This window comes from Suncus etruscus, chromosome 2 (assembly GCF_024139225.1).
Source record: "Suncus etruscus isolate mSunEtr1 chromosome 2, mSunEtr1.pri.cur, whole genome shotgun sequence".
Lineage (NCBI taxonomy): Eukaryota > Metazoa > Chordata > Mammalia > Eulipotyphla > Soricidae > Suncus > Suncus etruscus.
The window spans coordinates 32,406,326-32,430,646 of record NC_064849.1 but is presented as its reverse complement, the minus strand read 5'-3'; the positions used below and the strand labels follow the sequence as shown (position 1 = coordinate 32,430,646).

At 51.7% G+C, this 24,321-nt stretch overlaps 2 protein-coding genes across 2 annotated transcripts in view; one reads left to right on the top strand and one right to left on the bottom strand.

Annotated features, from left to right (window-relative positions):
* Positions 1 to 24,321, top strand: part of LOC126000887 (reticulophagy regulator 2-like) — a 545,054-nt gene that overhangs the window by 296,117 nt on the left and 224,616 nt on the right. The window lies entirely within an intron of this gene.
* FEV (FEV transcription factor, ETS family member) lies at positions 10,893 to 14,089 on the bottom strand. The gene is made up of 3 exons (XM_049768061.1): positions 14,035 to 14,089; positions 13,288 to 13,362; positions 10,893 to 11,446 (listed from the first exon to the last, which is right to left on the bottom strand). The coding sequence occupies exons 1-3, from the start codon at positions 14,084 to 14,086 to the stop codon at positions 10,893 to 10,895; spliced, it is 681 nt and encodes a 226-aa protein (XP_049624018.1). The 5' UTR covers positions 14,087 to 14,089.

Below are 24,321 nucleotides of genomic sequence, written 5' to 3'. Positions count from 1 at the left end.
AACATTTTTAGCAAAATAAATATTTAAGTTGCCTTGTCTGTGTGCAATACCAACTAAGCCATATTGGGCTACAGAGCCTAGCTTGTGCAAATTGAGAAGGGAAGATGGGGTAGCTGGCTGTCCCTCTTGCTGTTTGTCCCTTTGCCTTCTGACACTTCATGGCAGTGTCATGTAAAATACGAAACAAAAGGCCAGAAGTCAGAAGGAAATTAGCTGTTGATCTAAGACAACTCGTCAACCTCTCAACTTCATTTTTCCTTGACTGGATGTTCACAATCTTCTCTAAATTATCTCTATGAGAAGAGGCCACCATAGAATAACCACATTAGGGGCCGGAGAGATAGTATGGAGGTAAGGCATTTACCTTGCATTCGGAAAGATGGTAGTTCGAGTCCCGGCATCCCGTATGGTCCCCCGAGCCTGCCAGGAGTGATTTCTGAGTGTAGAGCCAGGAGTAACCCCTGAGCACTGCCAGGTGTGACCCAAAAACCAAAACCAAAAAAAAAAAATAATAATAATAATAATAATAACCATGTTAAGTAAAATGCAATAACATTTAAAGATAGGATGCTTGCCTCGCATGTGGCCAATCGGAGTTTGAACTCTGGCACCCTATAGGGTCCCCTGAGTACCTTCAGAATTGCTCCTTGAGCACAGAGCCAGAAATAAGTCCTGAACACCACTGGACATGGCCCCAAAACTAAAAAAAAAAAAAAAAAAAAAAAAAAAAAAAATCTTCGTGGCATCGGAGCCTTTGCTCTGGTTATCAGGATTATTTATAGATCTAGCCTGAAGGCTCCTGGGGCCTAAGAATCCATGACACAGTTGCTCCACCCTGCCTTGCTGGCTGCTGGGGATGGGGTGGGGGAGACTGTGTTTCCCATGAGCCCTCTGTGACCCGGGTGACACGTGTTTACTCCTTACTGCCAGGCTGTAGCTGCAATGGGAGTCATGTGACTCTCTCTGGAATGCCAGCTTAGGGACTGGTTCCCAGAGCTCCTGTCAGCCTGGCCCAGCTCAGCAGACCAGCTTCTTCGTGGGACTCCTTGGGATCCCTCGTCGTCTGGCCTAGGGCTGGCTGAAGTTAGTAGGGAAGAACTGAACCACAGCCCATGACTCACTACTTTGTAGCCAGATGTGAGGAGAGGTGCTCCTCAGGGATGTTTGGGAACACCTTCAGAGCTTTTGGATTGTTTTTAAGAACAAGCACAGGGGCACACACGTTTGTGCCCATGCCTGTACCAGCATTCGAGCCCTGGAGTGCAGGAGAGGTCAGAAGATTCATGTTAGGAGCTGGAGAGATAGCATGGAGGTGGGACATTTGCCTTGCATGCAGAAGGACGGTGGTTCGAATCCCGGCAACCCATCTGGTCCTCCGAATCTGTCAGGAGCATTTCTGAGCGTAGAGCCAGGAGTAAACCCTGAGTGCTGCCAGGTGTGACCCAAAAACAAAAAAAAAAAAAAAAAGAAAGAAAGAAAGAAAGAAAAGAAAAGAAAAAAAGAAAAAGAAAGAAAGAGAGAAAGAAAGAAAGAGAGAGAAAGAAAGAAAGAAAGAAAGAGAGAGAAAGAGAGAAAGAAAAAAAGAAAAAATCCATAATAAATCCCAACACTGAAGGATCCAAGATTGACGCGGCCCATCTGCCCACAGAAACCGAGTCCCAAGCTGAACTCTGATGCAATGATGGGCACACTCACATAGAGGGCGCTGCTGAGTCAGCTTTAGCTTCCCAGAGGGCGGTGCAAGTGGCACCTGGAACCTGTCTCTGCCTCTGTGTGTTCAAAGGCAGCAAAACAGCTGAGTCGGGAAGTTCAAGGGTGAGCTCAGGTAAGGGGGCACCCGACACAGATTCCCATAGCCACAGGCTCCTTCCAATCCTTCTCTTTCCCCTCACTTTCCCATCCTTTTCTCCACCTAAGGTCACCTTAGAGCTTTTCCTGTGGTAAGAGAAAAACAGCTCCACAGTCAGGCACCTTCCTGACAACCTCAGCTGTTGCTAAGCAACTTCTCTCCCAGAAAAAGAAACACAAGGTTCATGGTCTGACCTTGCAGTTTCCCCCCCTAGCTTTTCCCCCAGCCCAGAAGGAGAGGATCTGAGACTAGCATTAATGGGGTCCTGCCCCAGAGCTGGCCTATGGGCAGGTCCATAGTTGGGGGAAGGGGCCAGAACAATAGTCCAGCATGTAGGGTTCAGACTAAGGTTCTATCCTCAACATTCCATTTGGTCTCCTGAGCACTGCCAGGAATAATGGTGGAGCACAGAGCCAGGAGTAATCCCTGAGCACCACTGGTGTGGCTCCTCCATAAAAGAAAAGAAAGAAAGAGAGAGAGAAAGAAGGAAGGAAGGAAGGAAGGAAGAAAGAAAGAAAGAAAGAAAGAAAGAAAGAAAGAAAGAAAGAAAGAAATAAATAAAGAAAGAAAGAAAGAAAGAAAGAAAGAAAGAAAGAAAGAAAGAAAGAAAGAAAGAAAGAAAGAAAGAAAAGAGAGAGAAAGAAAGGAAGGAAGGAAAGAGAAAGAAAGAAAGAAAGAAAGAAAGAAGAAAGAAAGAAAGAAAGAAAGAAAGAAAGAAAGAAAGAAAGAAAGAAAGAAAGAAAGAAAGAAAGAAGAGTTATGAGGAGGTAAAAGGCTAAGGAGCCACCCTCCGTGTGTGTTTCTTTGTTTATTTTGGGGGGAACAATAGTGTACCACTTTCCCTGGTTCTCTGGGGACTATGCAGTGCTGAAGTCCAACTTGGGGTTCCCATTTTACACAGCATGTGTTGTAGCCCTTTGAACTATCTCCCTGGCCCCAAGACTGGCTCTGGCACCAATGAGATGGTATATAACTAGCATCCATTGTACAGAAGAGTCCCCACATCTTGGAGAAAGGAAGCCATCTTCTTAGTTCCACAAAAGGGTGAACCCATGTCTTTCAGCTGCTTAAGGTCTTCTTTGTTGAGGGGCACACCCAGTGGCACTCACGGGTCACTCCTGGCTCTTGGCAAGCTCAGGGGACCACATGGGATGCCAGGACTCAAACCTGAGTTTGAGTTTGGCTGAGTGCAAGGCAAATGCCCTACCCTCTGTGCCCAGCTTAAGGTCTACATCATGGCTTCTGCAGCAGGCTGCTTAAGGTCTTCTATGGCCAAGAGCTTGTAGAATTGCTCACTCCTTTGTTGGAAACCCGTGAGTGCTAAGAGAAGAATTTTATTTGAGGTTTAATCTAGCCTTGGGCCACTTTCTGGGCCTCTCAACTTCTCTGCCTCTGGGGGTTCCTCCCTGAGAGATGGTTATGGGAGTAAGAAGTGGGGAAGAGAAGGAAAACTGGACTGCAGAAACTGAGACACATCTCTTCCATTTCAAGAACTTTGAGATACCCAGTGAATTATTAGTAAAGTATTGACTGCCTCAGTTTTACTTATCTATACAATGGGAATAAGATTAGGACTAAGTGGGGTTAGAACAGTATAGAAGTCCCTCACCCAAAGGAGAATTGGAACCAAGCCCTGAAGATTACAGAAATATATTACTATAAAGCCCCTTAAAGGGCCAGAGAGATAGCATGGAGGCAGGGCATTTGCCTTGCATGCAGAAGGATAGTGGTTCAAATCCCGGCATCTCATATGGTCCCCCAAGCCTGCCAGGAGTGATTTCTGAGCGTAGAGCCAGGAGTAATCCTTGAGTGCTGCCGGGTGTGACCCAAAACCCAAAAACCAACCAAACAAAAACTTAAAAAAAAAAAAAAAAGCCCCTTTAAAAATGCCTGGCCTTGGGTCAGAGCGATAGCACAGTTGTTAGGCATTTGCACGTGGCTGACCTGGGATGGATCTAGGTTCAATTTCCAGCATCCCATATGGTCCCCCGAGCTGGACAGAGCAATTTCTGAGTGCAGAAGCATGAGTAACCTCTGAGTAACCAGTGTGGCCCCAAAAGAAAAATATATATAAGTGCCTGATCTAGGGCCAGAGTAGGTAGGCATGCATGCATCTAACCAGGGTTCAATCCTCGATTTCCCATATGATTCCCTGAATATCACAGAAGTAATTCCTGAGTGCAGAGCCAGGAATAACCTCTGAGTGTCACTGTGTGGCCCAGAAACAAAACAAAACAAAAATAAAATTTAAAAAGTGCCTGGCATGGGCCCGGAGAGATAGCACAGCGGTGTTTGCCTTGCAAGCAGCCGATCCAGGACCAAAGGTGGTTGGTTCGAATCCCGGTGTCCCATATGGTCCCCCATGCCTGCCAGGAGCAATTTCTGAGCAGACAGCCAGGAGTAACCCCTGAGCACTGTCGGGTGTGCCCCCCCCCCCAAAAATAAAAGTGCCTGACTTGGGCAAGAGTAATAGTCTGCCTTGAATGCAGTCGACCCAGGATAGACCTGGGTTCGATTCCCAGCATCCCATATGGTCTCCTGAGCCTGCCAGGAATGATTTCTGAGTGCAGAGCCAGGAATAACCTCTGAGAGCTGCTGGGTGTGGCCCTTTCCCACTTCCCCCAAAAAGTGCCTGGCCTATGCATGCTCAGTATGTACTAGCTCTTTGCATGATTATCTCTAGGAGTGTTCGTTGCAGAAAGCTCTCACATATTTAGTGTTTGAGAGAACTCACTCCCTCTAAAATTATTGGGGAATAGGGGTAACAGAGAGAAAGTACAGCTGCTGATAAAGCATTTAACTTGCACAGAGCTGACTGGATTTAATATCTGGAATCCCAGAAGCCGGAGCGGTGGTGCAAGTGGTAGGGCATTTGCCTTGCACACACTAACCTAGGGCAGACTGCAATTCGATCTCTCAGTGTCCCATATGGACCCCAAGCCAGGAGCGATTTCTGAGAACATAGCCAGGAGTAACTCCTGAGACTCACCGGGTGTGGCCCAAAAAGCAGAAAAAAAAAAAAAAATCTAGAATCCCATATGGCCCCGCCAAATTCCACCAGGAATATTTTTGGGGAGTTTTGAATCACACCTGGCAGTGCTCAGGGGTTACACCATATGGGGTGCCAGGGATTGAACCTGGCCAGCTATGTGCAAGGCAAACACCCTATCTATTGTACTATTATTCCAGCCCCTCCACCAGAAATAATTCTTGAGTGCAAAGCCAGAAATAAGCCTTAAGCACCACCAAATCTGGCCCCAAACAAACAAAAAGCAATAATAAAATAATAAAATCACATTGGCCACAGATGGTGCTCTGCTCACTCTCACCATGTGGTCTTAAATATCACCCCTCTGTGCTTCAGCTTCTTCATCTACAGATGAAGGGGGGGAATGTCCCAACAATCACTGCAGGGGGTCGTTGTAAAGACTTAAAATTAAAAAAGGGCCGGAGAGATAGCATGGAGGTAAGGCGTTTGCCTTTCATGCAGAAGGTCATTGGTTTGAATCCCGGCATCCCATATGGTCCCCAGAGCCTGCCAGGAGCAATCGATTTCTGAGCGTGGAGCCAGGAGTAACCCCTGAGCACTGCCGGGTGTGACCCAAAAACCAAAAGCAAAAAAAAAAAAGACTTAAAATGAGAAGCAGAGGGGCTGGAGAGATAACATGGAGGTAGGGCATTTGCCCTGCATGCAGAAGGACAGTGGTTCGAATCTAGGCATCCCATATGGTCCCCCTAAGCGCTGCTGGGTGTGACCCAAAAACAGAACAAAAAAAAGAAAAAAGAAAAAGAAAAAATAAGAAAAGTAGAGAGATAGCTAAGGCAATAAGGTGTGAAAGGGTTAAGGTACTTTTGTATGCAGCCACCCCCCCCACCCCCCCCACCCCCGTTCAATGTGGTCTCCTGAGCACAGAGCTGGAAGTAGCTCCCAAACACCACTAAGTATGGCTACAAAAGCAAAAATAAGAAAACTCTTCCTGCTTACTTGAACACTCCTCCCAAGCTGTCCCATCCTGTTTAATCCTCCCTCCTCAACTCACATTCTGCCACTAGAGATATCAGAGGTCATTTCCCTGCACAGCTTCCTATAAGGGAAATGCTGGCTGAAGTGGCCGGCAAAAGAACCACCACTCTGCTGCAGCATCCTCCCCTTTAGAGGCACACCAGCTCCACCTCACCAACATGGGATAGTCCTCCAAAGTTTAGCAGAACTCCCACACCTGCTCTCCAGTTTGATTAGGGGGCATTGGGCCATACCCATAAGTGATAGACCTATCCTGACTGTTTTGGAGGCCACTCCCAGAAATACTTGGGAGACCCTGTGGTATCAGAGATGGGATCAGAATCAACTGCACACAGGGCAAGTGCTTTATCCTCTATACTTTCTCTCTGGTTTCATTAAAAAATATGGGGGCCGGAAGCCAGATGTCTGCCCGCCCTCCTCCCCATGCACCTCCCCCCTGGAGTATGGAGGTTGTCTTTTTCCCCTGACTCCAGGCCTTCCCTGGGTGCCAGCTCAGATGGCTAGAAGTGGGTTCAGGTGGACTCTTAGTGAAACTCAGGCTTCCCCCCTCCCTCCGTACTCCAGGTGGGGAGGTGCATGGGGAGGAGAATGGGCAGATATCTGGCTTCAGGTTTCCTCCTTGATTCTGGAGACCAGCTCTTGCCAGGTATAGGGTTTTTCTCCCCTGGACTTCAGGCCTTCCCTGGGCGCCAGTCTAGGTGGACTCTATAGGGGTCAACAGGCTTTCCCTCTACCTCTCCCTACACTAATGGGAATGCACTCTGGGAGGAGGGCGGGCTGTTCTAGCACTGGTTTATGTTGGAACAGTCACTGGAAATTTTTCTTCTTGTTTTCATATTGATAGTATTGTATGCATATATTTTTATATATCCATAATATCCATCTTGTATTATGACCTTATACTGCCCTACAAAGCTCATTTCTAATATTTTACTGCCTTAGTCCCAACCCTTACTTCCCCCCATCTTCCCATGTAGGTGCAGCTAATGACATGGAGCTCACCACATAGTGTGATAAGTGCAGTTAGAGAAATAACTACACTGAAAACTATCATAAAAATGTGAATGAATGAGAGAAAAAGAAAGCCTGTCTCGAGTACAGGTGTGGGGGGGTGGGGAGTAGGTAGATCTGGGAAATTGGTGGTGGGAATCCTGCACTGGTGAAGGGGGGTGTTCTTTACATGACTGTAATCATACAATTACAATTATATTTGTAATCACGGTGTTTAAATAAAGATAATTAAAAACATATGGGGGCATGGAGTGGATAGGAAATACAGGAGTGAAGCTGGAGTGATAGTACAGCAGCAGAACATTTGCCTTGCATGCAGTTAACCCAGGATGGACTTGGGTTCAGTTTCTGGCACCCAATATTGGTCCCTGAGCCTGCCAGGAGCAATTTCTGAGTGCAGAGCCAGGCATAACTCCTGAGCACTGCTGCTGGGTATGGCCCAAAAACAAACAAACAAACAGAAAAACGAAAAGAAAAAGAAAGAAGGGGCCGGAGAGATAGCATGGAGATAAGGCGTTTGCCTTTCATGCAGGAGGTCATCGGGTTCGAATCCCGGCACCCCATATGGTCCCCCGTGCCTGCCAGGAGCAATTTCTGAGCCTGGAGCCAGGAATAACCCCTGAGCACTGCCGGGTGTGACCCAAAAACCACACACACACACACACACACACACACAAAGAAAGAAGAAAGAAAGAAAGAAAGAAAGAAAGAAAGGAAGAAAGAAAGAAAGGAAGGAAGAAAGAAAGAAAGAAAGAAAGAAAGAAAGAAAGAAAGAAAGAAAGAAAGAAAGAAAGAAAGAAAGAAAGAAAGAAAGAAAGAAAGAAAGAAAGAAAGAAAGAAAGAAAGAAAGAAAGAAAGAAAGAAAGAAAGAAAGAAAGAAAATACAGGAGTGGACTAAAGGTACTTGCTTTGCTTTGCATGCTGCTGACTCAAGTTCCATCCTTGGCACTGCTATTTCCCATGAGAAATGCCAGAATGGTCCCTGAGCACTGTCAGGTAATGCCTTCAAAACAGACTACATACATACATACGTACATACATGTTCTATTTGCATCACAGGGGCTACACCCAGTGCTTGTGTGCTGAGCAATAGCCCACCGGGATGGGGTGGAACTTGGAACCTTGTGTATGTTAAGCATTGGGCTCAACTACCTGAGCTGTTCCCCCAGTCAGCCCACCCCCATTTTCTTTCAGACTTCCTTTCCAGAATTGTTGCTTTCTGACTTCTTTCTTCTTAGGATTCTACTACTCTATTCTCTATATGTTCCCAGAAACTGTTTTCGAATCTCAGGCCCAGTTTAGGAGTGTCGGGGCACAGTTCTGAGTGATTTCCCTCCTCCCAGAACCCCCAGTGCCTTCTCTGCACTACTGCAGTGGCTCCAGCTCATGCTGCCAAGACCAAGAGAACGCACAGACTCCACTGGAACTGCTCCTGCCCACATTCTGCCAACCACCCCAAAAGGTCTTCTGTCTCTTTTCCCCTACTTTAGGCAGCCCCCCCTTTCAGGCTCTGGCTCTGACTCCATCTCCCCATTCCCCTGTCCATGCTAAAATTTTAGTCTGCCCCTCCAAGTGACCAATGTTCAGCTTTCCTGAGAATTCAGGGACCCCCTTTCTTTTACCCCTGCAGGACTCTTGGGGCACAACTACCCTTCTTTCTTGCTCTGACCAAAGCACCTTACTGCAAGCATGGGTGACTTTTTTGGGGGGCCATATCTGGCAGCGCCCAGGGGTTACTTCTGTCTGGAAATCGTTTCTTGCAGGCTCGGGGTACCATATGGAATGCCGGAGATCGAACCTGAGTCTGTCGGGTTGGCTGTGTGCAAGGCAAATGACCTAGCACTGAGCTATCTCTCAGGCCCCAACTTTTATAAGACCCAGAGACACAGGAAGGGGTGATGACAAAAACTTAATATTGGTGCTGCTAATCCTCCCCTCAGCTTTACATCTTTGACCAACTAACATTGACCTGTTTCTGCATGCTGATATGGAAACCCCCGGAAAAATAAAAAGAGAATGAGTGCTGGAGGGGTAACATAACAAGTCGAGGGCAAACTTTCGACGTGGGAGGCCCAGGTTTGTTCTTTGGCACTTCATGGTCCTTTGAGCACCTCCAAGAGAAACTCCAGAGCACTGAGCCAGGAGTAATCTCTGAGCACAGTCAAGTGTGTCCCCTCCCCAATAAAAAATAAAAGACTAAAGCTCTTTTTTTTTTTTTTTTTTTTTTGCCTAGAAGGTGAATAAGAATCCATAGGGTGTGCGAAGGAGCTCAAACCTGTGGACGTGTAGGCTTAGGAACCCACCAACTAGCCAGGGCTATTCGGTGCAGGAAGAAAGTGCCGCTGGGAAAAGCGCTAGGGCTTCTTTTTGGGGAGTGCGGTGTGCAGCTGTGACTACTGCTCTCCTTTTCGCCCCCAACCCTCCACCTATGGCTTTGGACTTTGTGAACTTGCTCAGTTTTCAAGCCTGGAGGCTTCCTAGAAGGCACCAACCAGTCCCTTAAGCCTTGAGCGCACAGAATTCAGAGGAGTGGGAACAGAGAAAAGACTCTCGTGATCCATCACACCCATTTCTTCAGACCAGACCCGGAGAGCTGGTCTGGGGTCTCCCTTCTGCCTTTTCTGGGAAGGAAAGCCTGGAAGAGGCTCGGGACCCTCTGTCACTGGGGCAAAGCTTAAGGACACGCCGGTTTAAGGTACCAGACCTGGACCTGCGGTACCATCTTTGATCAGCAGAGGGCGCGCGCCGCCCGCGAGAAGAGGGAGCTGGGCAGCAGGATGGGGAACAAGGGCGCCTTTGCAAAGAGCTCGGGAGGCGCCGGGAGCAGACGGGCTGATTGGGCGGGGAGGGAGAGGGGTTGAGTGAAAGTCGGGGGGAGAGGGACAAGGGAGGTGGTTAGGGCTAAAGGGATTGAGAATAGGCTGAATTGAATAGGCCCAGAAACCAGGGGGGAAACAGCTGGATATGGGGGACAGGTGCGAGCATGGGGTGGAGTGAGGGGGATGGAGTGCGGTACATTTTAGGGCCGAAGCTGGGATGAGTGGAGCTAGAAGCAAGGAGAGAGGGAGAATGGATGGGAACAGGTCAGGATTGCAGGCCACCGTGTCCTTGAACTCTAGGCGCTCCTTTTCCAGCTCCACCACCCCTCAAGCCTGGCTAGAACTGCAACTTCGTTTATTCCCGGTGATGCTCTGGGGTTACTCCTGGCTATGCGCTCAGAAGTCGCTCCTGGCTTGGGGGGACCAATTGAGATGTCCGGGGATCGAACCGCGGTCCGTCCTAAGCTAGCGTGGGCAAAGCAGACGCCTTACCCGCTTGAGCCACCGCTCCCGCCCAGGACCTCACCGTCTTGAATCTTCCTTGGCAGACTTTTCTGCACAGGCAACGACTGTTCCCTGTCCTGGCGGGAAGAAAACCAAATCCCAAACCCAAAAACAGCCAGAGGAGGCCGCTGGAGGGGAGGGCTCGGCAGCTTTAATGAGTCCGCAGAAGGGGTGGAAATATAAGAGGGCTGGCCCGCAAGAGAAATGGTGTGCGGAGGAAGGGGGTGCGGCAGCCACCAAGATGTATTATGAGGGGAGGGGGAATCGAGACCCTTTAACCAGACCCTCCGAGGTGCTGGGAAGAAAAGGAGGGTTGTGCCAGGCCCCCTAATCCAACGGGATGGGGCGAAATGTTGGCATTGGAGAGAGACGAGGGGACCATCTGAAAGCGGCTTCCAGGAGCCAGGCCGCCTGCGGTGTGGGGAAAAGGGGAGTGGTGGGTACAGAAAAAGCTGAGGGTTTCCCCCCTCAAGGCCCTTCAGGGATCGGGAGTAAGATGGGAGTCGGAGAAGGGGAGACGACCCCCCTTATGGGATTTCTTTTCAGGGGTTAGCCTGGGGGTCAGTGGCCTTCCCCGTGTCCGGCCAGGGTGCACCTTGCAGCGGTTCGGGGTCCGCTCCGGACGGCAGCGGGAGGCGGATCTGGGCAGAATCCCGAGTCCCCGACCCGCACCGAACACCTCGTCTTAGTGATAATGGCCCCCCAAGTGCGAGGCGGCGGCCACGGCGCCGAAGGGCCCGGGCGGGGGCTGCAAGGCCGGGCCGGGGTAGAGCGCGGCGGTGGCGGCGGGGCCCGGGCTGGGCCAGTAGGAGAAGCCGGTGGGTGCCACGCCGGCCGAGGCGGCCATGAGGTTGAGTTTGGAGAGGCCGGGGAAGGGCAGCGGGGCGAGGCCGGCGGGCAGCTTGTAGAGCGCCCCGTCCTGGGCCGCGGCGTGGGCGTGGGCGTGCGCGGGGGGCGGCTGGCAGGCCTGCGCGAGGCCCTGGAAGTCGAAGCGGTAGGCGTAGCGCTTGCCGTGCACTTTGCTCATGATGTTCTTGTCGTAGTAGTAGCGGAGCGCGCGGCTGAGCTTATCGTAGTTCATGTTGGGTTTGCTCTTGCGCTCGCCCCAGCGCCGCGCCACCTCGTCGGGGTCCGTGAGCTTGAACTCGCCGTGGCCGCCCTCCCACGCGATGCAGCCGGCGTTGGCGCGGTCGGCCAGAAGCTCCAGCAGGAACTGCCACAGCTGGATCTGCCCGCTGCCTGTGCGCACAGGAGAGGGGTGGTACGGTTGAGCCTTGGGGGCGCAGCGCCTTGGGAGGCTGCAAAAGGGGATTGGGGGGGGGACCAAAAGGAGCAACGGGAGACCCAAGGGAAAGGTGTAGGTCGAGGACTAGAAGGACACAGCGGAGGAGCGCTAAGTCACTTCTGATTAGCAGATTTGCACCTTGCAAAGCAGTGCAAAAAACTACAAGGCGAAAGGCGCAGCACCGCGATGTCCGGCTAGTACTGAACTAGTGGAAGAGCCTTAAGCTTTGGCGGGACAGACTGGGGTGCCTCTCCCAAGGCGCACTGCTAGGCTGACTCCTGATCTCTCAGGCCACCATCCGCCTTATTCGAGGCAGAGCCTGCACCAGGGCACAGCGCGGCGGCCAAGCCTGCGGAACCCTGGGCAGATTTGCAGCTGCGTCTCCCGAGGCCCCTACACAAGGTCCAGCCCCTAAAGATATATAGTGGACAAGCCTCGCTCGGGAAGGGGAAAGATGTAGTGCCTGGGGACCGAACTGGGGCCCTCTGTTATTGCCCATTCTCAAAGGTCAAATGCGAATGCTTGGAGATGGGTCCCCGCTGTTCTTTCGGAACAGGCGGGATTCCTGGAGCCTAAAGTTTCCCTGCTCCCCTGGGACGCGGTGTACAGAAAAGAGCTGCAGAAGATCTGGGAAAGACCTGAATCCTGAAATCCCCCCTGGTTAGTTCAACTCCCACCTTTGGTTTTTCTACCCAATCTGATGGTTTGAGGGTTTCTGAAAGCAGCCAGTTTTTTTCCCCCTGAATATGCTTTGCCTCTATCTTGGAACCGTAGTCAGATGAATGAGAAAAATGTCCCCCATCCACCACACACATTCCCTCTTTAGGAATCAATTGTTTTTCTTTCTCTATCTCTTTTCTCTTTTGTTTTGGGACCACACCCAACTTACTCCTGACTTTGCTCTCCTGGTAGGACTCAGAAGATCCATATGTGGTGCCAGGATATGTTAGCTGGACTCCTATGGTTTTTTCTCTGAAGCTGCCTGATAATTTTCACATGGGACCAGGTGATCCTCTTTCTTTTCTGCAGGACTGGCTCAGAACCCAGATATAGCTGGTCAATCCACCAGGTCAGCCCTCCATTCCCTCCACCCACGACTGCCCAGCAGAAAGGGAGCTGCCTGGTGCTCAGCTGAACCACACTGAACCTTTGGGTTTTAGGGTGAAGAAGCAAGGTCAGGTTTGGTTGGTTCCTTTGATAGTGCCCATAACAGGGCAGCTTCCAGTGCTTAGGTATCGGTCCAATTGGGGGACAAAGCAGCTATCTTTGTGATTACTCATAATGTAGTGAGGTTGGAGGTATCCACTGAATGGGGACTGCAGAGAGGCCTTGCCTGGAGGCTGAGCCAGCCTGGAAGCCCAGAGTGATTTATCATCTGTGAGTAGGACTGAGTCAGTGAGACTCAACCTGAAGAGTTTGGCGGAGGTGCCTGGGAGGCGCTGGCCCTGGTGCTGGCCGTGACAGTGGACTAGAGCGACTAGGACATGATTTCTTGTCCCCATACTGGGACGCTGAGCTCCCTGATCAGAGAACTGATACCACCGTTCCTGGTCAGAGCATGTGTGGGGTGAGTAGGTGGGAGAGGGTTGGCCAAGTCCTGGAGCCTCCTAAGTTAGCCTGCAAGGTCAGCCCTTCTCAGAAAATGCTGGCGCCCATGGCCATTCAGTGTCCCCCACACCCAAGCCTTCTCCAAACTATGCCCCATTTCTGCTTCCCATCACCAGATGCTCATCAGACCACCACTCTAGAGGGCTCCCATCCTCTCTACCCACGGTCCTGCTCTATGTTTGCTCACCTTTCTGCACGGCGGGACTCAGCGGCCCCCAACCTGGGCTCTTCCCTTCCTTGAAGAGACCGTCTCCGACAGGATCTACGGCAGCAGGAGAAAGGGGTCAGGCAGATCCGGGTAGGCGGCTGTGCTCAGGGCCGAGAAAGGGATGGGGGGTGGGGGTTTGGTTCTCTGAGCTAGGATGGGCCCCCGAGTCTCCGGCTCCTCCTCCTCCCGGAGCCCTGTCGGGCGCGTCGCACTCCGAGCCCCTCCAGAACGCCCAAGTCAGGAAACGCGTCCAGGAAATCCGCTTTCGAGCGGGGCAGGCGGGAGCCGTATAAAGACGAGCGAGTTTTGCACCCGCCTGGCCGAGGGGGACCACTGGAGCCCACGAGAAAGAGAGACGAAGAGGACAGCGCCAGGACAGAAGGTCTGGCAGGAATGCTGGATGGCCCAGGTGAGGACCCACGACATCCCACTGCGGTGCGCCCCGAATCCCATCACACCCAAGACCCTCGGGGTCCTCGGCCTGTTCCTTCAGCCCCGGGCCAGCGCCCAGGGCCTCCCAGACACTCAGTCTGCTCACTTAAGAGTCCTCTGGACCCCTCGCTAAGGCCTCAAAGGGCTCCATTTGCTTGGAAGGCCCCCAGACTCCACGGTCCCAGCAATTCCAGTTTGGGCCTTCCCTGGGTCCGCCTTCCCCGGGACCCCCGTTTCTCCTTCCCCAACCAAGTCCACTGAGCGATGCCTCCCCACCCCATCCTACCCGGGTACCTGACAGGTACATGTTGATCAGCAGGGCCTGGGAGGCGCCTCTCTGTCTCATCGCCGCCGGGGGACTGGGCGGTGGGAAGTGGGGGGCCCGGGGGGGCGCGCGGAGGACGCGTCAGACTTGGCGCTTCGGGGCAGCGATCCCCGCCCGAGGCGACCGCGGGTGACAGGGAGCCGCTGCGGGTCCCGCAGGGCTGGAGGGAGGGGCGGCTGGGGTGTGGCGGGGCGGTATTGGGGGGGGGCCCGAGGGGTGTCCGGGAGCGCGGATCCCCGCCGCGGCCCGCTGCTCGCCGCCCAGCTCAAGCTGGGGCCGCAATTTCCGTTTTAATTACAGCTCCGCCGCCTTGGGGTCCCCCGGCCCCCGCCCCCGCCCCTCTTATCGCTCCATCGCAATAAAGTCTGTTACTCGCCGGGCGGCAGCCAAGCGCACCCGGCACCCCCCGGGCCCCCGCAGCCCCGGGAGACGCGCGGGGGTTGGGCCCAGGACGCGCGCCCCGACGGGGGCTTGGGGGGGCCCGTTTCTCTTTCGCCTCCCTGGTTCCTGGCAAACAGCGAGGCGGGGTGGAGCGGGGTGCCGAGTCCCACCTGGACCCTTGGGACTGGAGGCTGCCCGCCCCCCCCCCCATTTCACTCCCCACCCGCTGCCCGTCTCCAGGCTGCGTTATCTTCATCTTCACTTTTAAATTTCCGCTTCCCTCCCTCTCTCGCCCGTCTCCGCGCGCCGGGCCGCTGCCCGGATCCTTTATCTCTGCTCCCTCCTCCTTTCTCTCCCCCCTTCTCTCCTCTCCCCCTGGACACCCACTTTCCCTCGGGCTCCCCGATTTCACCTACTCCTTGGTCTCTCCGCTGACTCCTCTGGCACCCGGGCTAGCACTGGAAGGCTTCTTGGTGTGTGTGTGTGTGTGTGTGTGTGTGTGTGTGTGTGTGTGTGTGTGTGTGTGGTTGTGGGTGGGTGGGTGGATGGGGGTCCTCCCTCTTCCTAGGCCTCCTGGTCTCCCTCTTCCCAGCTTTCCATCCTTCTCTTTGCCATGGCATTTGTTCTACTCACTTGCTCTTTACCCTCTTTTCTCGTTCATCCTGCCCGGCTAATTAATGTATGACCCAGCCTCGGGTAAACCTTGAGGCCCTCCAGTTTTTCTTTTGGCTCCAGCCTCCTCCACACTCACAACTACCCCCTTAATACTGGTGTATCCCAGACCGGGCTGGAATGGGCCCCTTCACTGCAGCCTTTTCAGACCTCACAAAGGCAGGGCAGTATGGAGGGCACCAAGTGTGCATATCTGCTGGCACCTCAGAGGAAGCTCTGGAGCTGCAGAGGCAGATTAGGGGGAGTGTGAGCTAAAAAGGGGAGTCCAAGGGGCCAGAGAGAAAGGACAGATGCTCAGGTGGTTGCAGATCCCAGTTCTGTTCCTGGCACCACATGGGGTCTTCCAGTGTCTCCCACCCACCTACCCAAATGATCCCGAACTCAGAGTCAGGAGTAAGGCTTAGCTTTTGATACGGCTCAAAAACAAACAAGGGCCAGAGTAATAGCACAGCGGTAGGGCGTTTGCCTTGCATGTGGCTGATGGACCCGGGTTTGATCCTTGGCGTCCCAGGAGTGATTTCTGAGCACAGAGAACCAGAAGTAACCTCTGAGCAAAAAACAAACAAACTGAAAAAACACAGACCCCAAACAGGAAAGTGCCCTGAGCTACATGGTCAAAATAGATTCCCCACCACCATCAGAGGGGTGTTACAGAGGGTAAGGGCACTTGCCTTGTATCCTGCAAACTCAGGTTCAATCCCCAGCAGCCTATATCATCCCCAGAGTCTGCCAGGAGTGATCCCGGAGTTCAGAGCCAAGAGTAAGTCCAGGTGTGACCCCCAAACAAACAAAAGCAATTGATCCCCTCAAACCTGCTGGGGTGGGAAGTGAGGAGGGTGGGGTCATGTTTCCTGCAGGGTCTCTACTTGTGGGGTGCATGACTGAAGATACCTGGAACATCATGACTTCAACCCCCAACTTTTATTATCCCTGTGCTGGGAGGAGAGGTGGAGAGATCTGAGATCCAGAGCCTCAGAAAAAAGGGGCTCATCTTAAAGGGACAGGAACCAACTGAGATGGGGTTCGTTTATAAAGGGAGAAAGGGGGCTGCTCTGTGAGAATTTCTGAGGAAGAGCATGAGAGAGAGGAGTCCCAGATGGTGGGTGAAGAGCAGACAGGATGATCTTCGGGGCAGAAGTGCCCAGTTTCATGCATTGAAATTGCCCATGGAAGTCAAGGGACACCTCAGATCCCAGTGGTGGAGGATTAGTATCTCTGCTCTGGTCTTGCTGAGGCTGATGAAATGGGGGTTCAAAGTAAAGTCAGATTCCCACCCACCCACTCCCCATCTCAACTGTGCCAAAATGAAAGTGTGACCTCCCTCCCCTGCTGTCCACTGGGTGCCACCAAATCTACGAATCCCTCCATCCCACCTGATCTAAGCAGGTACCCTCCCTGCTGACCCCAACTTGCCCCTAATGGGGGACAGTGAAAGGCTGAGAAGACCAACCTGGTCTCTACTGTGCATGGAGCAGACTCTGGGAAATCCTAGAAGGTTCTGCTGACAAAAGTTGCAGCAGCTACTAGCTTCCACCCTCCTAGATCCTTGATGCCCAGGTGAGGACACAGACCTAGAAATGGAGGGTGCCCTGTTGAGGGATGCACTTGCCATCTCTGGGACTTTATTGCTGGCTCTTCTCAGCAGCTTATGAGTTTCCTGGAGAGGTTGCAGCTAGGCAGGTGCTTTATCAATGGCCCTTTGCCCACAGCCTATGCTTAAGGCTGCTGGGTGAGGCCACGACACACACTTTCCTAGTGTTTGACCTTAGGGTGTTTACATCCCTGAACCTTAGTCTTTTTATCTGTGAAATGAGGAATGTCCACCTACCATGCAGATTAGGGATGAGAGAGGGGAGACCCCCACAGCTGCCTCCATGCTCCAATGGAGTAGGGCTGGGTCCAACCCACAGCACAAGATGATCACCCAAACACCACCAGGAATAACCTTTGAGCGTGGCTGGAGGTAGCCCCCAAATAAACAAAATAATAATAAGAAGTTTATATCATACATTTGAATGTTCAGGAGTTCCAGGTGCTATTTGATTGCTCTAGAGCCCACAAAATTGGGGTTCTAGTAAGTTCTGAGGTTTTTAACCACAGTGCTGGTGAACCTCTGCTTAGCCTAGATTTCAGGTCAGTGGTCTTGGACTTTGGTCTCTCCCTAGTAGAGGGGTCCCAGGAAATACCATCTCTCTTTCTTTCATCTCTGGAGCAGGCCAGGGAGGGAGCATTTAGGAGATCCATATGCCAGATTCTGGGCTATCATGGTGTTATGCAAGCATTTATTTTTCAAAAAAAAAATTAATCAGGGGCCGGAGAGATAGCATGGAGGTAAGGCATTTGCCTTGCATGCAGAAGGTTGGTGGTTCGAATCCCAGCATCCCATATGGTCCCCTGAGTCTGCCAGGAGCGATTTCTGAGTGTAGAGCCAGGAGTAACCCCTGAGCGCTGCTGGGTGTGACCCAAAACAAAATTAATCAATCTTGCTTATTTATTGGGAGTAAATGGCACACTGGGCAGTGCTCAGGGATGATACCTGGCTTTGCTCAGGAGTGACCCCTGGTGGTACTTGGCACTGGAACCAGAGTTGGTAGGATGCCAGGCAAACACTTTGGGTGGGGGGCACACCAATTGATGCTCTGAGGTTTCTCCTCAGGAATTACTCCTGGTGGTGCTCAGAGGACAGTAAAGATGCTAGGACTCAAACTTGGGTAGCTGCATGCAAGACAAGTGCCCTACCCTCTGTACTATGGTTCCAGTTCTCAAGTACTATCCCTGTACTATCCCTACAGTCCTGACTTCTGATTCAGGTCTCTCGCCCCTGGGAGCACAGGTCTGGCTTTAAACAGTGTGGCCAGATGCCTGAGCAATACTACAGTGATTAGAACATCTGCCTTGCACATAGTCAACCTGGGTTTGATCCTCAGCACCCCATATGGTTCCCCTAGTCTGCTGGGTGTGCCTGGTTCCTGAACTCAAGCTATCCCTAGAAGATGTCCCTCAAGGTGTCACACAGCAGGGCCAGAGAGATAGCACAGTGGTAGGGTGTTTGCTTGGGTTTGATTCCCGGGATCCCATATGGTCCCCCAAGCCTGCCAGGAGCAATTTCTAAGTGCAGAGCCAGGAGTAACCCCTGAGTGGCAGGTATGGCCCCAAACAAACAAACAAAAGTTTCACACAGCTATCCTTGTGACTATGGAAGTGCGGTCAATAGATAGATGAGGCCCCTCCAAAACGTTTTAGTAGCCCCCACTCACCCCCACTCACTGCCCAAGACCAGCTGTCATGACATTCAGGCTCTTTAGACTTCACTAACTAGCTCCTGAGCAGTCGGCAAAGCTGAGAGACCCCCACCACAATCTTGGCCCTTGCTCTTGGTTGACTGGGGGCAGGGTGCAACCATAGGCAGCTCCCACCCTGATATTTCTCTAGTCCAGAGAAGTCCAGAGTGAGACTTGCGGGTCTCGGAGAGTAAGTCCAGCAGTGGAGCGCTGAGTATTCCACTGCCAGTACAGGCCAGGAGGGGTCACGTTGGAGATCTCAAAACTCCTCACCTATCCAACTTTCATCCACCAGGTGGCTGGACTTTGAGCTGCTAGCTTCCTCACTCCCTTTCTCTCTCCCTGACCCCCTTCCTTCCAGACCCAGCTCCACTTTGGGGCATTCAATTTGGGCATTGGAAGACTGAAAAGTCTGGTACAGGGGTTGTTACTGAGGTGGGAATGATTTATAACTCCATTCATCTTTCTCCCAGCTCCCTCTCCTGTTGAGGTATGGGGCCCTGAGTTGATGGACAGGGAAAGGTTAGTTCGGGGAGCCTCAGGGCCTTAGCCTTCCTTGCAAAACTACAAGAGAGAATACTGAAGAGCATGTCCAGGCTGACTCTGGCATTTTCCCCTAGGGAACCCCTGCTAAGGCCCGCCTCACCCCCATCCCAGCTAAAACAGTCTCTTTTTGCTTTGGGACCACTACCAGCGGTGCTCAAGGCTTCCCTCTGTTTCTATGCTCAAGGATCACTCCTGGCATCGTTCGGGGACGTTGTCACCAATGCCAGGGATCGAACCCGAGTCTCTCGCGTGTAAGACAAGAGCACCCAATGTACAATCGCTCAGGGCCCCAAAACAGCAGCTACTGGCTTGAGGGCAAGGCACGGACATTCTTCCTAAATTCTAACCTCTTCTTCGGTCTTAGGTCAAGGCCTCGATTTTGGTTGACTTTGAGACGGCATCTCCTCACTTTTAACTCCTCATTTCCCCTGGACGACGCATGCTTCGAGGTTATTCTGAAGTATGACTGCAGACTTGGCTCCTGCTTGGTTGGCGCCTGGTTTTACAGAATCCCATAGGACGCAATGACCTGGACTCGCCACGAGGCGGCGCAGTGTGCTGAAGCCGCGAGCTGTAGCCTTGAACCCAGGAAGTGCGAATTTGTTGCAACCTGCTCAGAAATAATACTAGCTCAGAGAACGACTTCCGCCTATAGGAACCCCGAAAGACCTGGGACTCCAAAGCAGGCTTCAGGAAGGAAAAAATTTCACCATTTGCAGCAGAATTTCCAAGCCATGGGATGGAGAGATAGTAACAGGAGCTCTTGCCTTGCATGCAGCTGATCTGATTCCATCCTTGCAGTGCATGTGGTCCCATTAGCACAACCAGCATCACTCCTGAGTGAGCCATCCATAGCCCCTAAGGGCTGCAGAGTGTAGGTTTGGCCTCCCACCTACACACACACACTCAGAGTTTCCTGGGGCTGGAGCCATAGTATAGCAGCTTTGCAAGTGACCAACCTGGATTCTCTCCCTAGTACTCTAGATAGTTCCCTGTGCCTTGCCAGGAGTGACCCCTGAAGGTAGAAATAGCAGTAAGCCCTGAGCATTTCTAGTTGTGGCCCCCAAACCAAAGAGAAACAAAAAGTTTCCTAATTCCCACCGCTGCCAGTGAAATGAAAGCTTCTGGAGAAAGTAAGTGTTCTTTAGTGAAGGAAGCTGGTATTCTGACCTCCTTCAGCCTCAGTTTCCACACCTGGATGCCAAATCCAGAGGGATTGCACTCTGCCTGTATGAGAAATAAATACCAGTCCCCTTCTCATTCATACTCTCCAATTCTGCCAATTTTCTAAATTTTTCTAAAATTTAGAAATTTTCTAAATTCTCCAATTCTAAGATGTCTAAATTCATGTATCTGGGCAGCTTAGAGCAAGATTAAGATTTAGGCTTATAGTTATATATTTTCATTGTTTTAGTTTTGGAGCCATACCTGGTTCAATACTTGGGAATCACTCCTAGCTCTTTGCTCAGGGGACCATCTGTGAGAGCACAGTTTAACCTGGTCGCAATTTAACATACCAGACAAGTGCCTTTGCTCCCTGGCACTCAATTTTATGCCTTTATTTTGTTGATTTTGGTTTTGGACCTGACATTGTAGCAGGACTTCATCTCCAGAGTCAACCTTGACTTTATACTCAGGGGATCATGAGGTGTTAGGGGTGAAACCTGGGTCTCTTATGTGTAGTACATAGACTTCAATCCTTTAGTGATGATTCCAGCCATTAGAGGTTAGGCCTTTGCATCTCAAATTCAATGCTCTTGCCTTCCAATCAGCTGAAAGGGCTCACAATTGACCTAGAATCTATTCTCTTGCAGCTGCCAAGTACATTTCACCTTTGCCCATGCTGCTCCATTACCTGGAGAAGCACAAGATCTGGACGTAGTTGGTTTCTTTGCTATCACGGGTATGAATGCTCCTGGCATCACCTACTTCTTCCTATTGAGAGGGCAACCCCATGTGGTGCTTAGGAAGCTGGAGAATTGGACCCCAGAGCCTCCTAGCAATTCTCTACCAACCAGGCCAATGAATGGTTCAATGTGAGGGCCTGGGGCTGCGGTGCTGCTCAGGCCCTGCATCCCAAGGATTAATTAATTACATGGGCCACTCCAGGGCTCTACTCACTTGGTGTCCAGGATCAAACCAGAGTCGGGCTTGAGTGATAGCACAGTGGTACAGCATTTGCCTTGCAAGTGGCCAACCCGGACAGATTGGGGTTCAATCCCTGGCATCCCATATAGTCCCCTAAGCCTGCCAGGAGTAACCTCTGAGTGCCACTGGCTGGCCTCTCTTTTTATTCCTCAAGTATTAATGCCCTTCATCTTATCTTAAAAACAATTTTTTTTTTTTACATCAAGAAGGATCAAACCCAGACCCTCGCACATGCAAGGCAAGGCAAGTGCTGAACCACACTGAACCACAAACTGCGGAACTACCATGTCTGTGCCCACTAAAGCCTCAGAACATTTTTTGATTGGCACTTGATTGAGTACCCAAATGGTACTCATTCCCAAATGGTGCCAGGGCACCACTGGCAATTCTCAGGTAATTCTTGGGTTTCTAGTTCATTGTTAGGGTCTATGCTGTGGTATTTCTCTGGTCCACCAATGCTGGAGATAAATGGGCCAATCCAGCAGTACAAAGCAACCCTAGGACCCCACCCAGCCATGCTGGGAATCAAATTCAGGTTGTGTGCCTGTCAGGCATGCATCCTAGCTGCTGTATTATCTCCTGACTGCACAAAGGCCTGCAAAAGAATTGAACTTTATTTGTTTGCTCTCCCTTCCCTTAAAAAAATTGCTTATGCCCGGGGAGATAGCACAACGGTGTTTGCCTTGCAAGCGGCCGATCCAGGACCAAAGGTGGTTGGTTCGAATCCCGGTGTCCCATATGGTCCCCCGTGCCTGCCAGGAGCTATTTCTGAGCAGACAGCCAGGAGTAATTAACCCCTGAGCAATGCCGGGTGTGGCCCCCCCAAAAAAATTACTTACGTAGATACTTAGAAGTGTTAAAGAGATAGTGGAGGTGGTAAGGCTCTTGTCTTGCACAGAACCAACCAAGGTTCTATACCTGTAATCCCACATGCTTCCCCGAGCACTCTTAGAAGTAATTGCTAAATTTAGATTCAGGACCTGATCTAGTGTGGTCAAAAAGAAAAAAAGAAAGGAAGGAAGAAGGAAATAAAGCAAAAAGGGCCAGAGTAAGCACAGTAGTAGGGCCTTGCCTTCCCTTGCCTGAGACCGATCTGGGACGGACCTGAGTTTGATCCTTGGCATCCCATTTGGTCCCCCGAGCCTGCCAGGAGCTATTTCTGAGTGTAGAGTCAGGAGTAACCCCTGAGCACTCTCGGGAGTGTCCTCCCCAGAAAAAGAAAGAAAAAATATAGGAGGAACCCCCTTTTCCCTCTATCACTATTTTTGTTATTGTTGCTAAGACACCCAGGGCTTTCACACAGTCTGCTGTGACCATGTATCCATACACTTTGGCTGTGGTGTAGGCTGCCTAGGGAAGGCTGCTGGGAATCTCAGGGCCTCATGCCTCCAAGGCCAGGCTCTGCCCAGTCACTCTGCTTGCATCCCCACATATTCATTCTCACAGCACTTCCACCTTTTGTTGATGGTTGTGTGGAGTGTCTCGGTGAGGAAAATGTGGGACCATCCCAGGAGGAGGAATTGTTTGTCTTGTTTCCAGATATTCACTCAATCTGAGCACTATTATAAAGGCCTTGAGGGATTCAATAAAACGTTCCAAATCCACCTGTGAACAGGGTGTCAGATTGAACCTGTCCACAGCAAGGATGTGGAGACTTTTCTTTGGTGGCCACAGGTAGGTGATGGTTTGTCCATCCCACCGCACCCCTGCAGTTCTGGAGTGCTGAGAACAGACCTGGAGTTCCATGTAGCCCTCTCCTTATTGGTCTCTCTGCATCGAATTACTGTCGAGATCACACGTGAAGGAAAATATCACAAATTCAGGCCCTAGAATGTGGAGAGCAAAGTCCAAATAAGGGGCATTTGAATGGGAGACTTTAGCCTGGGAGAGTGTCAAAATCATGTAACTCACTACCTAGCTGGGGTTTAAACAAACACAAGAAGCCTTCCCTTCTTCATACACACACAGGACAACCAAGAGGGGGGGGAAATACAAGCTATGATCTGAGACAAGTGTCAGCTCTGAACTCTTGGGGTCCTAGTCCTTGGATTCACTCAGGTCCCAGGAGAGGCTGGATGGGTGGTGGAGGAGAGGCGTCAAGACAAAGTCTGGCCACCAGGAGGCGCGATCGGGCCGAGTGGGCTCGTAGGAACTGGGGGACTCAGTGTGAGATTGCAGTGTCTGCGTTGGGAACAAGTGCGAATTGCAGGAGTGTTAGAAGCTGCTGGAACCCGGGCATGTTCCCTGGGGCCAGGTCTCCTCACGGTGGCACCCCCTCCGAGTCCTCCCTCCGTATCGTAGAGCGGAGAACCATGGTAGAAAAGGGAGCCCGCTGGATTTGGGCTTGGGAACTTTTACCTGGGTGCCAACTCTGGGTTCTGTATTGGGGAGCTGCGGAGAGCTGATCAGCCCTGCTCCCTACTCTGTGCCTCAGTTTCCCAGGTAGGGAAACTATGTGGTTCCCCCCCAGCTCCTACCCCCCACTCCTGCACCAATTAACCCCTGGGGTCTCTGCAACACAATCAGACAGTGGAGCCAGGTCTCCGGAAACAACAGATCTGGGGAATGGGGATGGGCCCTGAGGGTCCGAGACCCTTCCCTAGTTCGGAGCCTCAGTCTCCAAAATGCAAAGGGTCAATGGGTTAGTGGTAGGGACCAGAAGGGTGGTTAGCTTGGGGCATCCCTGTTCTAGATTATGAACACTGCCTCTTCCCACCCCCAGCCTCCATCTCTAGCCCTCCCATCTATCTCTCCCCAGCAGCTGGTCCTGTTTGTTTATCCAGCTCAGGTGCTCAGAGGTTCCTGAAGGGTGGCCTGGCCAGCTCAGCACCCTCACCCCACAACCTTGCAGCAGAGGAGTCCCCTCCTCCCCCTATCTACCAGGAAAGAGCTCTCTCCACCGCCTTCCAGTCGGTTTCATCTAGCGACTTGGGTTGAGAAATCCTCAGAATTCACATCATCTTCCCCTGGATTCTAGTGGATCCCCCTTAGGGACCCTACAGAGCAACCCACAGACCCCACGCAGACCCCCCATTCCAATTTGGCGATAGGCACATCCCACAGAGAAAATGTCAAGCTCCATCCTCAGCTCTCAGCTGGGTCCCCGGAAAGGAAAGGTCTTCAGAAGACAGGGCCCCTCCTTTCCCATAGAGCCCCCAACAAGCCTCAAGAGTCCATCTTGCGGACAGCACCCCTTCCCTTCCTTAGGTCAGTCTACTTCATCCCTTC

Coding starts and splice junctions, on each gene's coding strand:
- FEV (XM_049768061.1), bottom strand. CDS start 14,086: ATGAGACAGAGAGGCGCCTCCCAGGCCCTGCTGATCAACATGTACCTG. Junction 13,363..14,034: donor GATCAACATGTACCTGTCAG/GTACCCGGGTAG, acceptor CTGCTGCCGTAG/ATCCTGTCGGAGACGGTCTC. Junction 11,447..13,287: donor GAGTCCCGCCGTGCAGAAAG/GTGAGCAAACAT, acceptor CTGTGCGCACAG/GCAGCGGGCAGATCCAGCTG.